The sequence below is a fragment of the Camelus ferus genome, chromosome 17 (genome assembly GCF_009834535.1).
Source record: "Camelus ferus isolate YT-003-E chromosome 17, BCGSAC_Cfer_1.0, whole genome shotgun sequence".
Lineage (NCBI taxonomy): Eukaryota > Metazoa > Chordata > Mammalia > Artiodactyla > Camelidae > Camelus > Camelus ferus.
Window position 1 is genome coordinate 7,335,636 of NC_045712.1, and position 13,544 is coordinate 7,349,179.

General features: G+C 38.7%; 1 protein-coding gene across 3 annotated transcripts in view; it reads left to right on the forward strand.

Annotated features, from left to right (window-relative positions):
• The window catches only part of SHQ1 (SHQ1, H/ACA ribonucleoprotein assembly factor), a 183,449-nt gene that overhangs the window by 15,010 nt on the left and 154,895 nt on the right, over positions 1-13,544 (forward strand). For all 3 annotated transcript variants that reach the window (XM_032458087.1, XM_032458088.1, XM_006175220.3), the window contains exon 6: positions 6,048-6,175. In XM_032458087.1, coding sequence (XP_032313978.1) covers positions 6,048-6,175 — 128 coding nt within the window. The remainder of the gene's footprint in view (positions 1-6,047; positions 6,176-13,544) is intronic.

Genomic DNA, 13,544 nt, shown 5'->3' on the forward strand with positions numbered 1-13,544 from the left:
CTTTGAGCTATACCCTCCGCCCAAGTATTGAGGTTGTTTGAGGATGAAATAATTTACTTGACATTTAGTATTCAACAGAATTTTGAGTGTCTTTTTACCTATGTTAGGATGCACCTTTTTTTTTTTTTTAAGGCATGTGCTTTTTGAATTCTAGAAACTAGTGATGGCTCAAAACCTTAAATGACGTTTGAGTTAACCTACAGTTGTTATACGTGTATGATCTTCATAAGATATTATTTCTCAGAATCTCATTCCAGCACCAGAGAAGTCTCTTCATATACTTCTTTGAGTTTCCTTCTCACCAGGCTTAAAAATAGAGCACTGCATTCATGAGACTATGTACCATTCTTTTCAGAATACTCTCTGTTGTGAATGATGGTATAAATAAATGAAAATGTCTCTCAATTTCTTTAAGAATATGAATCCAAATGTCCCGTGTTTCTTGGCCATTGCAGGGTTTTCCCAACATTTTTGTCCAGTAGCACCTGTAATTAAGGATCTGTTTCAAAATATCCAATAATTATTCACTGGGTTAGGGAATAATAAAATCCAATTTTAAGTTTTTCTATGTTTCCCACCTGCATTGATTGTGTCTTTAGCCATCACGCATCTCTGGCAGGCTTATATTTGCCTATGGAACAAATCTGATTAATGGACAGGGAAATAATCACTTGAGGGGGAATTTTGATGTCTCTCATTGGCTATGACAACAGCTCTTCTTCCAAAGACGTGATTGTCCCCAGGCCTCTTGGGTGTTTGCCTTTCTGAGGATGTGAGTGGTGTTTTGATGTAGACCTCAATTATCATTCTTCCCAAGCTCTGGGCCAACAGTTTTTGAACTGTTATATATACAGCTGTAATCATCATACTCTCTTAGGTTCGTATACTGGTTTCAGCTTTCCAAGTGCTCTCAAAGGATTATTTAATTCAGTTTTCACAACAGCTGAGGAAAGGAGGTTAAGGGACTTGCCCAAGGTCACACCACTACTGAGTGGCTTGGCCAGTACTTGAAAAGTCTTTCCATTTGTCATTTTGTGTTTGCTTTTCATGTACAGCATTTCAGTTTAACTGCTGTTGCTCTTGTGATTAGCAGTCTATCTCCTGTGACACAGTGGGAGACTAATTGGAATGGCAGAAATGTATCTTGTGATGTGCAGATGCACTGAGTGATGTGTAGTGATGAATGGTGGGGACTGTTCAGCACCCTAAGGGAAACTGGGTAAGACTGGGTATGTTACATTTTGGAGGACATCTGAGAGATTCCACTCCATTGACATTGCCATTTCTAATTACCTTTATCTCTCCAACTGTGATTTTGAAGGTCCACTGAAGAATAATTTGAAGAAACCTATTTAAAATCATGCTGAATATTTAAAGTGGAAATTTCATTGTCAGCAGATTTCCTGGACAAGCATGAAAACAGAATGAGCTTTACAAGACTGAAATTTCAAGTGGGAGGGAGCTTAGTTAGCACAACTGCCTATCTCTTCTAAACTAGAAGAATAGCTATATGGCCTGAGAGAATTAAGAAATTGAAATTTATAGTTAGCAGTGTGATATTATAAGCAGCCCGTATTTTTCTCTGTCTTCTGTTTCTTTACCTAGAAGCACACTTCTTTTCGTAGTATGCATGAAATACTCATTGCACTTCTAAAGGAAGAGTTGTTCTTAAACCGGTGGTTTAAATTTGGTCACGAGCAAGTTGGAGAGTGGGAGTCCTGAGGGGAAAGTTCTTTGTGACTTTCCTGGTAGGGATAAGACTTTGGCTAATTGTAATTTTTGTGTTACTCATTATTTATAGGAGCTGACTGACTCACCTAAATGTATTATATTAAATGAAGGGCGAGTAAAATACTTTCAAATTTTCAGTTAAAATTTTTTAGCTCAGTGCTTTTTTTGTTGTTCTTAACGGTTAATACGGTAGAAGAAAAGGTTTACTTTAAACTCTTATCTGCTATGCAGAAAATGCATTGCATGTATTATATTACACATTTGTATATGTGCATGTAATATGCATGTGTGATATGCATGTGCAATACATAACACATTAGCTATTATGTTAGTGTAATATATGACCTTTTCAAGTTGTTTGTCTTGTCCTTCAAAGTCATGTGTCTTCATGTTGTCAGGTTTTTCAGGAGCTTGAGAAAGACTAATTTTAATTTCACCCTAAAGCACAACATAGTGAGGTAAATTGATTATATACAAAAATTTGTATGTTTCAAAGGCACATATAGATGGACCTGAGATTATTATTATTTTTAAAATCGTTTGTTGTAGAATCTGGATGCCAGTGTGTGCCTTTCCCCCACTTTGTTTTGCAGCCCAGCAGAGTGCTGGGCATGTAGATGATCCATAAACAGTTATTTTTTAATTATCCATTTCTTGCCATTTATAATTCCTTTCGAATATTATTTTTACAATAAAATACATTGATGACATCTTGAAACAATTCTTAATAGTCCTTCCTCTTTTGCTTATTATAGCTAAGTTTTCATATTTCTCATGATGAATGTGGTGTTTTTTTCTTTCCCAGGAAATTGTTTTTTAATTGTCGGCATATTTTTTATTTCAACCAGTTCATAAACTCTCACTTATTTCCTTCTTTAGGAGAAAAATAATTTAGCCAACATTCAAAATATCTATGAGATGAGAAAAGGGACAAGATAGCATAGCATTTGGGGGTTCTTTTTTTGGAATAAGAGAAGGCCCTCTTTTATTTATTTTTTATTGAGGTATAATTGACTTACAATATTATGTTAGTTTCAGGTGTGCAACATAGTGATTCAAAATTTTTATGGGTTATATTCCATTTAAAGTCATTATGAAATATTGGCTATATTCCCTATGCTATACAGTATATCTTTGTAGCTTATTTATTTTATACATAGTAGTTTGTACCTCTTGATCCGGGTGCTATATTAAACTGTAATTTACAGTGCTATATATTTATTAAAGAAGTTGGTATACTGATCAGGCTTCTGGGTTTACTGAGGAGATTTCAAAATGACGAGTAGTAATTATAAGGCTGAGAAGAGGATCACCTACTTCCAAGGTGGGGTTTTATTCAAAATATCAGGCTTAGAAAAAAAGCCCTGGAATAAAATGTCGTTTATTCAGTCTTTCATTTATGCATTTACATGTTCAACAGATACTTGTTTGGGTGACTTACGTGCCGGGCAGTGTTAAGTCCCTTCATGGGCCTTACTTTAGTGGGGAAGGAGATGGTATTTTGATTGTGTTAAGTGCTCTGAAGAAAAGCCAGGTTAAGGGTTTAGAGAGTGACTGGGCGTGTCACCGACCCCTCTATTTCAGCATATTCAAAATCTAACTCGTCATTTTACCTGTAAAGCCTTCCCTGAATTTTCTGCTTGGTGAGGTGCTCTGTTTTTCATCCCAGTCACCCAGGTAAGAAACCTGGGATTCATCTTTGACTTCTTTCTTATCCCGTACTTCCAGTTAATCCTGAAATTGTCTTTTATCTCTTTATTCTTTCCTTCACTCTGTCTGTTCCTGACCCTCATCTGTGTCTGGCTTATTGCAGCCGCCCCGCTGGTCTCTCTCACTGCAGCCTGCACTTCTGCAGGTCCATCAACCATAAAGCCACCTGCGTGATGTCTTAGGTATTAGATGTGAAAATCTACTTAAACCCTTACTGGGTTCTCCTTTGCTTAAAGCGTAAGCTCCTAACTTCTTAACATAGAGTAGAAAGTTCTCTGTGATCTGAACCCTGCCTGCCTTTGTAGCGGCTCTTTTCCTGTCCCCTGCCCACGTGTCACTCTACAGCAGTAATGAATGTGTGCAGTTCCCCACCTGTACTGTTCTGCTTTTCACACCCTTTTTACTCCTGGTATCCTTTTGCCGGCTGTTTTCTTCCCCTGTCCTGCTTTCCCTGAATAGCTTTTACTTATCCTTTAAGGCTGGGCTCACCCCCAGCAGCCTTCCTTCCAGCTTGGCCTAGGACGTGCTCGTGTGTTATAGCTCATCTTGTTTTTACCGCATCGTTTTATGACATTCTGTGTTTGTGTCTGCGGTTCCCATTAGGTTCTGGAGTCTGGAAGGGCAGGGAGTGAGTCTTCCTGGTCTTCACCTTCCTGACGCTGCACGTAGAAGGCACTCGGTGAATGTTGAATTAATGGCATTTAAAAACTTGAAAATAATTTATTCTGGAAAGTAGAACATCCGTCAACTTCAGATCTTGGGTGGTATAAAGAATAAACCATCACTGTTTAGATTAGGGACTGTATTAGTGAGATTTTGCTCCAAATAATCACTTAAAACATTTTGAAATTTTTTGGTAGGGGGCATGAAGATACTGGTAGCGATACTCTTTTACAAAACCATTTCCCCCCCACAATTTGTCTCCTAGGGGAGAAAGCAGCATCTTTTCAGATGGACTTTGCTTCCTTCTACCCTTGACTTAAATGTCCTCGGTGCTCCAGCATTCGACCCCCTTTTCTTGCACTCTGGCGGGTTCTCCCTGGGCGATTCTGTCCTTTTTGGCCTCAGTAGCTGTCTAAATGCTTGTGACTCCCATGTCTCTCTCTTGAGCATCAGATTTGCATCTCTGACTGCCTGGTGGACAGGTCTCTGTATGTCCTCCAAGGGCACCTCAAGCAACCTGTCCCAAGCAGAAGCCACTCCCTCTCCACTCATGTCTGTTAACATCCCGTACTCCTGTCTTTGCAAAGGGCACTATCGTTTACCAAACTGTCAAGGCCAGAATCTGGGGCAGCCGCCTGACAGTGACAAATATTGATATTGAGAATTACTATTTAAAGATAATTGCTGTTTAGTTTTGTTCAATATGTACTTTATTTCCTCAGTCATAAAAATAGAATGTTTTTATCGGTTAATAGCTTGGATTCATGCTAAAACTTAAGTAAGTATAAATCTTGGCCACACTTCTTACTGGTTCTTTGACCTTAGCCACAGTATACCACTTTTCTGACCCTCAGTTTCCACCTATGTAAAGGGGAGTATTAATACCACCCCCTGCCTGTGGAGGTGGTGTGAGGATTCAAGGAAATAATGGATGAAAAGCACTTAATGCAGTGCTTGGTACATCAGAAGAACTAAGTTATCTATGATCTTTCTAATTTTAAAAAGATATCAATATCTCAGTTGAAAGAAAAAAATATTTAAGGTCATAAAACTGTCAGATAGAAAATCCAATTTGTCAAAACAACCACTGCCTTGAGGTTCTAGTTAACTGAAGTATAAATAAAATTTCCACCATGAGTTATACTTTTTGGTCATTTTTCTCCCAAGAATACCAATTTCAAGTGTTGAATGCAAGATAGTATAGTTTCTGAAATAAGTGTCCCCCAAGAGTATATTTTGAATGTAACAGTTATTTTTTCTTAGTTAAAACTGATAAAGTACAGGAAAATTTAATTTTCTGTCCCTACAAAGGATGCTTTTTATCTTTTGCAGTAGTTTTAAATTAAGGTACTATTAAGTTTATCATAGCTAAATAAAATAGATTGCATCGTGGTAGGAGACATGAGTGCAGAGGCTAAAAAGTAAGGTATGTACTTGTGTGTGTGTGTGTGTGTGTGTGTGTGTGTGTGAGTGTGAGACCTCTGTGGATATGTAGTAGCTTAAACATTCTCCTCATGTGTGTGTGTTTTTTTTTGTTGGTGAAGTTAAAAGGTTCTTTCCTTATCAGTAGTCTAACCCAGATCTGGGATGTTTGCAAATCTTGCACAAGTGCCAGGCTTCAGTCCGTTTTGTGCTCAGGTTCTCTTCACCCCGCATGGCTGCGGTAGAGGGCATGAAACTTGAGGGTATGACAGGTCTTCCCCGTACCTTCTGTCCAAAGAGACCCCGAAGTCAAACAGCCCTTTAATCTGATGATTACTTTTCACTTTATGACAATTAGTAACCACAAAGAAAGTAAATAGAGTGCTTAGTCTTTCCTCGAAATGTACTTTGAATTAGTCTGTATTTCTAGTGCAAGTGTGATGAGGTAAGGTAAAATTTTAAAAAGTGAAAACCAGCCCATTTCTATGTAACCAGCCCCTTCAATATTTTTCTTTCCCCAGAGCTGACTTTTTTGAAGATGAGGCCATTAAACAGGTTTTGGAGTATGATCCTTGGTGGACTGATACATATTCGAAAATGATGGCCTCTTTGGAAAAGAGTCAGGAGCAAGAAAACCTTGCTGCATTAGGTAAGAAACTCAAAGGCAGGCTTCTTTGTTTACCACCTTTCCTACGGACACAATTATAATTACCTCAGAGAGTGAAGATAATATTTTGGTTTGCCAATTTTGGAAATCTGGTCTTCATCCCAGGCTGGGAAGTGCCATGCAATATTTGTCCTGGAAAATTCTTTTGAAGTGTGTTTTACTTTTGCATCATTGGGGTCCTTTTAAATTTTTTTATTTTTTATGTTTTTATCGAATTTAGAGACATTAACACAGGACATTTGTAGTTGCTGGATAATCTGCTGGGGAGATCTGAGTGTTCCTCTGTGGTAAGGGCATTTGAGTATTAGTAGTGGTGATGAAAGACCCAGCTTTCAATCCCTTTGTCTGTTGAGTGAATTTGATATGTTCTCCCCAGTGTTTTCACAAGTGGTTCTGTGTGGAAACAGGAATAGTTATCTTCTCTTCTGTACCTTAGAGAGAGCAGGCGGGCCAGTTTTTACCAGTGAAGACCAAGCTGGGGAGTTCTATGGGCCACAAGGGATGACTGCGCCTTATTCAACATTAAGCCAAATGTTATACACACAGTCGTTTCTTACATGGGCCTTTTATGACCACTTCTCTAAGTGGGAGGGTGCTATGCTAAGTCTGTGCATTAGAATTATAACCATTTCAGGTAGATCAGGAATAGTGGGCCAGTGTTTTCTGTTATACTAATTTGGCTTTTATTTATGTATTAGAAATATCACAACTAGACTTGTGATATGGTGATCACTTTGTAGTATACACAGATGTTGAATTTTAATGCTGTCACCTGCAAATTATATAATAAAACATGTGTATTAAAATAAAAAGTATTCACCCTATGCATTATTTGAGAATGACCAATTTTACTTTCAAAAAATTTTTCACTGTTGAAATGAAAGGAATACACACACACATACACACACACACACACACACATTAAATGGAATATAGAATCTCCCCACTCCAAATTCCTCTTCCTGAAAGTCATCACTGTTAACAATTTGAGGTATTTTTAATGCAAATACCCACATCTAAATGTTTGCTGTAAGAAATGTATACACCCAGATTCATATACACTCTCTTCTTAACGTTGCTCTCTCCAGTTTGTAGTGTATGTTGCACGTCTTCCATCAGCACTTACAATTCTACCCGAAGCTTGTAATGCCTGCCTAGTATTTGGTTGTATGTTTGTGTCATGACTGGTGGACATTTGGACTGTTTACTACTGATGGGTGTTCAGGTTATTTGCAGGGTTCTGCGGTGGTCTTCTTCTATGACCATTCATTCCGAAGGAGCTGGAGGGTCTCTGTTGCCTCCCGATATCTTGACTCTCTGTATAGTAAGGCAATAACTTTCTGTTTGCTCTATTTCGAGTGTCTAGTGGAGTCTGTATTATATAACAGGTACTCAGTAAATATTTATAGAACAAATAAAAATTGCAGCAAGTATTTTTGTAGTTCGGTTTTGTTAGAGTTTAGGTGATCTCTGTCAGGCTGACAAATTGCCACTGTAATTCTTTAGAATTGACTCGACTGCACAACAGAAACTCATAAGTAATGACTCTTGTTACATTGTTTTCAGCAAGTTCTTGGTTTCATATTTGATTTAAGATTTCCCACATCGTATAGGCAGATTTTCAGGTGTGGGATTGCTACCACGATTTAGATAGTTAACTATATGCTCTGTAGATCTGCCCAGAAGGTTTGCTCACACTTGCATCAGGGCTCTACTCAACTGAATCGGTTTCCCCAGTTTGGGTGCAGTATTTTAATGAAGTGGTCTGGGAAGCAAGTGGTGATTGTGTAGTTAAGTTTTCTGTCCACAAGGGTGAGCTAGTTGCCCTAAAAATCGAGACAAGGCATCACCTTTGATTTAAAATTTTAACTTGCTCTGCTTTGATCAGTTGTAGCTTGTTTCAGGTCCTGTTTTCTGTGTCAGCCGTGCTTTGAGTTGGTTCTCTCTGTATAATTTTAACAAAAAGTTAAGCCTGTCCGTGCTTTTAACCTGTGGCCCTCCTGACCCTTCGTCTTTATCTGACCCGTGGTGTATATCCAGAATGGTGCTTCAGGCACGGTCATAGTCTGCTAAGCTGTTCATTCTAAAAATCACCTTTAAAAATAGCAGAAGCACTTGATAAAGGTAGAACAACTTGAATTCTGTGTTGTGCAGAAAGTACCTCCTGTAAATGAGCCAAGTAGGGGGTGATGCATAGGTTAGAAGGTAAATATGGGGCTCAACGCCTTGTGTCTCCAGCTGTGTGGCTTTGCAGCTTCTCTGTGTTGCTGTGGAAATCCTGTATCTACCTTGCAGAGTTGTCATGAGGATTGAACGAGAGGATGTGTTGAAAATCCTTAGCATATTGTAAATGTTAGAAATTATCCTTATAGATTAAATCAGTGGCAGGAGAGCCAGGAATTGAGTGGCTTCCCTTTGAAATTACAATTTTTGTACGTTTACACAGCTTTAAGGAGAAGTTCTTTGTTAACATGATTCCTCTTTCAATTTTTTTTTCTTGTTCAAATATTTGAGACACTTAGAATTGGAGGCATAAATTGAAATGTGTTGAACCAGGATCAAATATGGGAGAAAAGAAATAAACCAAAAAAATAAACCTTAAAGTCCTCAGCTCACTCAAGCAGCCTGCTGCTGCTGCAGTTTCCCCCTCCCTCTCCTTCCTCTTATTTCTTCTTTGCCTCCCAGGCCTCCTTCCTCTCTGTCACTGCAGTGGGACATTGCCAGGCAGATACAGCAGTGCAGGTGAGGGGGTGCACCTTTGACTTCACCTGATCATAAAATATTAATCTGGATTGTTTTGCTTTCCAGATAAGCCTTAGGTGGTGAACTTTGCCCCCTGCCTTTGCCTTAGTTATGATTCTTGTTCTTTTCAGTGTGGCCCTGAGTTACAGCACAGAGACTTTATTTGATGTCTTCAATTTTGTAATGATCCGATCCTCCTCCCCAAAGGCTTGTAAATGGAAGTGTTAAATGCTCTGCTCCCACTGAGCTCTGGTTTCACGAGGATGGACTTACACGTTCCCCATGTTGTCTCTCCGTGGTTAATCTCGGCCCAGGGATCTTGGCACATGATGGCTTGTTATGACACCACATAATGTTTATAGTCAGTGAACTTCCTAGCAGGGACATCCTGTTTGGCACCAGTGTTTGCAGAGCTGTCAGTGTCAGTTCTGAAGGCTGCAGTAAGGTGGGGCTACTCGTTTAAGCCAGGGGTTTGAATGCAGCACATTTTTTCCTGATTCCCTTGATTTGCTTTCAGAAAGTGTACCCTGTAATAGGCTTACATTCTTTCTTGAGGAGCCAGATCAGGGATGATTTAATTGTTGACCCACAGAAGACAGGGATGTTTGGGAGCAGGGGTTAGACAGAAGGGGAGATTTAAAAGTTACAAAACTAGACCATGTTCTAAATGAAGTGACAAGGTCACTTTCCATTGTGATGGGAGCCTCTTGGCAGTCCTCAAAGGTATCAAGGAGTTTTTAATGTTGGGGGTGGTCTTGGGCCATTTGCTTCAATGTCAGGGCACCAGTTTCTTCCCCAAACGAACTGAGCTTTCAGCTGGCTTTTGTTTGACTGTAGATTATTTATAGAAGTATAATTAACCAGAATGTTGTGAACTATATAGCAAAGCTGCTTTGTTGTAGAGCAAAGTCATACAAATGCTTGACAAATGTTCCTCGTGGTGGCACTCATCCAAGTACTGCTGGCACCGCATCCGTGGTTATTTCCAGTGCTGCTGCTTGGTTAGACCCAATTGTGTGCAGACCTCCCCAAGTTCCCCTTCGGATAATATGATTTACAGCTCTAATAGAAAAGGCCTTGGGGAGCTCAGGCTTTTTGGTTTCTCTAGTGGTTGCTCTCCTGGTCTGTTATTGTTATTTATTATCTCTGGTTTCTTTGCTCGAATTTCAGAATTTAAATACTTCTATGTATTGTTAATGAGCCACTTAGGCCAAAATGGAACTCAAGAACACTGAGAAAAAGGTGGTGGCATCTTAAGGGAAGGCTAGGGGCACCCAGCATTCAAGAATTCAGAAGAGTACGTTCAAGTCAGCTTTCCCTGCGTAGACAGTCTTGGAAAGTGACCTGTGTGTCACAGGTGGCAGCACTTACTTGCAGGTAACGTAACATCAGAACCTATAGTTCCCAGATCAGCCTTTAGAAATCATTGAGCATATACATGTGTGATGACTTAAGAGTCAGGAATAAACATATGGATGAGCTGATGTGTTGTTAAACGGCTCTGGGCACACTTACCTTGTGATTCAGAATTACATGGAAGCAGAAGTCTTTATTAGCCAACTAGGATACAAAGGCTTTTCTCTGGTGAGAGACTGTCATCGTGAACACCTGGCGCTTTCCTATTAGCTAAATTAATGAACGGCTCAAAAACTGTACCTAAGGGAATACTGCCTCAAACCTTGCTAGTACTAGGGGTCTTAAAATATTTTGTCAGGTACGCTTTCTTCATGCAATGAAGAAATAAATGTTCCTTCTTACCGTTTCCTTAGATCAGACTTCTTTAAGTGAATTGAGAGTTTCTATTTAAATTAAGAAATCTTCCTATAAGCCCTTTAGTGGGACAATCAAAACCCAGTTTATTGGTCATATGAATTTCATTTTTAAATGTCAGTCTTTAAAGAATGCTTCACCTGACACTTGCCTGCATTGAGTTTAAAGATACACGCATTTCTTTATGTTGCTGACCAACAGATTAAATAAATGTGGTCTCACAGTTATTTGTTGTTTATGTAAGCAATGTTTGTACAAATACATTTGAAAAAAATTTTAAACATAGGATTTTTAACATGGTTGAAATAGTAATTATGTTTTATATAAAAATGTGGGGTTTTTTTTTTATACTAAGTGTATTTTAGTGAATGAAGGGATATTGCTTCTAGTAATTTCAAGTAATTGTGTGTAAGATTTTTTCCCCCCTAGAGGACAGGATGCAAAAACCTGCTGGAAGGAAGCCTTAAAACAAAAAGAAGCCACGTTGTACTTCAGGCTCCTAGGAGAGCTCGGAAGTGAGTTTGGAAAGCGATCTGTGAACAGGGGCCCTTGTGTGGGAGTGATCAGACTCTTCCTCTTGGCTTTTGCCCAGTTGTGAAGAGCAGAGGGGCAGTCTTTTGTGGAACTGAGACAGAAAGGGACTGGGACTTGACTAGCCATTAAGAGAGTGGTTTAGGAATATTAGAAAGGCAGTTTAATAATTTTTGGTCTCTGAGAGGGCGTTGGAGACAGCCAGGTGTCTTTTATTAATCCTGCTGCCTTAAGAGGAGGCTTCCTGAGTTAGAGTGGGGCCCATGCCTGCTCAGCCAGCGACCCCATTGCCTGCCTTTCCTTCCTTGCCACCGGGTGTGGTCAAGAGGCCGAGTCCTGGATGATGGGGAGTCAGTGGGAGTGCTGTGCGCTCTTTCTGGGTCACATCTTTAGAAAGGAGGTGTTTGTCATCCTCCTCTTCTTCTGCTTTCCCATTGGTTAGAAAATGTTAAAAACCTGGAGCAGCATCTTGGGCCCATAGATGGAAGTCATATGGTGGAGACACTGATGCCCACCAGTCCTGGACAGTTCGCTCAGGGTGGTAGAGTGAGGGAGAAACTTCTGTGTCACTGAAGCTACTGTATTTTGGGTCTGTTTATTACAGCAGTTCCGCCTGTCCTTACCTAGATGGAATGGACAATTCTAAAACCTGGAGGAAAAGGCTTCCGAGTTATTTTGGTGTTACTTTGATATGAATCATTGGAACTGGAAACTGAGTGCTCTTTACTGGGCTCACAAACTTGTAAAGTGAATTTGAAAGTGATTGATAGGAAAATTAAGAATTACTTTGCAAGGTAAGAGATTGGTACCTCTCTTCTTTAGAAGTAACAATGTATCTAGATGCCTAAGTTTCTTTAAAAATTGCTTTAAGAAGGTAATAGGCTGTATTTTATACTGGCTGGGAACTCAGCACTTCTATGAAAGAGCTGTTACTCTCTCAGTAAATCTTGCTCTAAGACAAGATTTTTATTTTTTTTGTATATATATATTTTATATTGAAGTATAGTCATTTTACAATGTGTCAATTTCTGGCATAATGCTTCAGTCATATATAAACATACATATATTCATTTTCCTATTCTTTTTCACTATAAGTTACTACAAGATATTGAATATAGTTCAATATTCCTGTCCTATACAGTGTGAACTTGTTGTTTATCTATTTTATGCATATTAGTTAGTATCTACAAATCTTGAACTCCCAATTTATCCCTTCCCACCCTCTTCCCCCTCTGGTAACCATAAGTTTGTTTTCTATGTCTGTGAGTTTGTTTCTGTTTTGTAAATAAGTTCATTTGTCTTTTAATTTTAAATTCCACATATAAGCGGTATTATGTGGCATTTTTCTTTCTCTTTCTTGATTACTTCACTTAGAATGACGATCTCCAGGTCCATTCTTGGTGCTGCAAATGGCATTATTTTATTATTTTTTATGGCTGAGTAGTATTCCATTGTATAAATATACCACGGCTTCTGTATCCAGTCATCAAGACATTTTACATTGTATGTCTAGTAGTGAGGAACTGATAATGCGCATGTTTTGTTAATGTGAGAAGATGCATACTTTATGGTAGCTTGCCTAAATTGTAGACCTCAAGGGAATCTTGGACAGAACTATAGTCTTTTACTTGCTTGCCTTCCCAGTACAAAATAAGGCTTTTTTAATCACTAGCATTTATTAAGTATTTTAGGTTTTTTTGGTCTGGGTAGCCAGCATTTGTTAAGGTGACTGATACACAAAAAGAAATAGCTTCTCTCTCTTCAGTCAGTAACTTGTTGGGAATGGGGAAAAATATTGTATTTGCAAGTGACAAAAACTGAAAATACTTGGAAGTAATTTTTAGCAAGAAAAGCAGCAGATCTATTTGATAAAGTTGGTGGTTCAATACAGTGGGAAAAGATGAATTACTGAACAAACTGTGCTGGCACAATTAACTATTCATCTGGAATTAACTGAAATCTTAAAACATGAAAAAATAACTTCCAGATGGATTAAAGACTTAAATTTAAAAAAGGAAACAGTAAATCTTAAAGAAAAACTGAGAGACTTCATGTACAATTCAGGGGTTGGGGAAACCTTATCGAAGTCTATAAATTCACAGTCTGTTAAAAAAAAAAAGATACACATACTGGGCTGCACACAAAAATAAATAATTCAGTGGGAAAAGATCCCCTAAACAAAGTCAGTAGAGATGCAGTAGATTTGGAGAGATGACTAGGGTTCGTATCTGTAATGGATGAGTTCTTTAAATATTTGACAAGGCAAGCCATCCAGAGAAAAACTGGGCAAAACAGTCACATGGGTAGT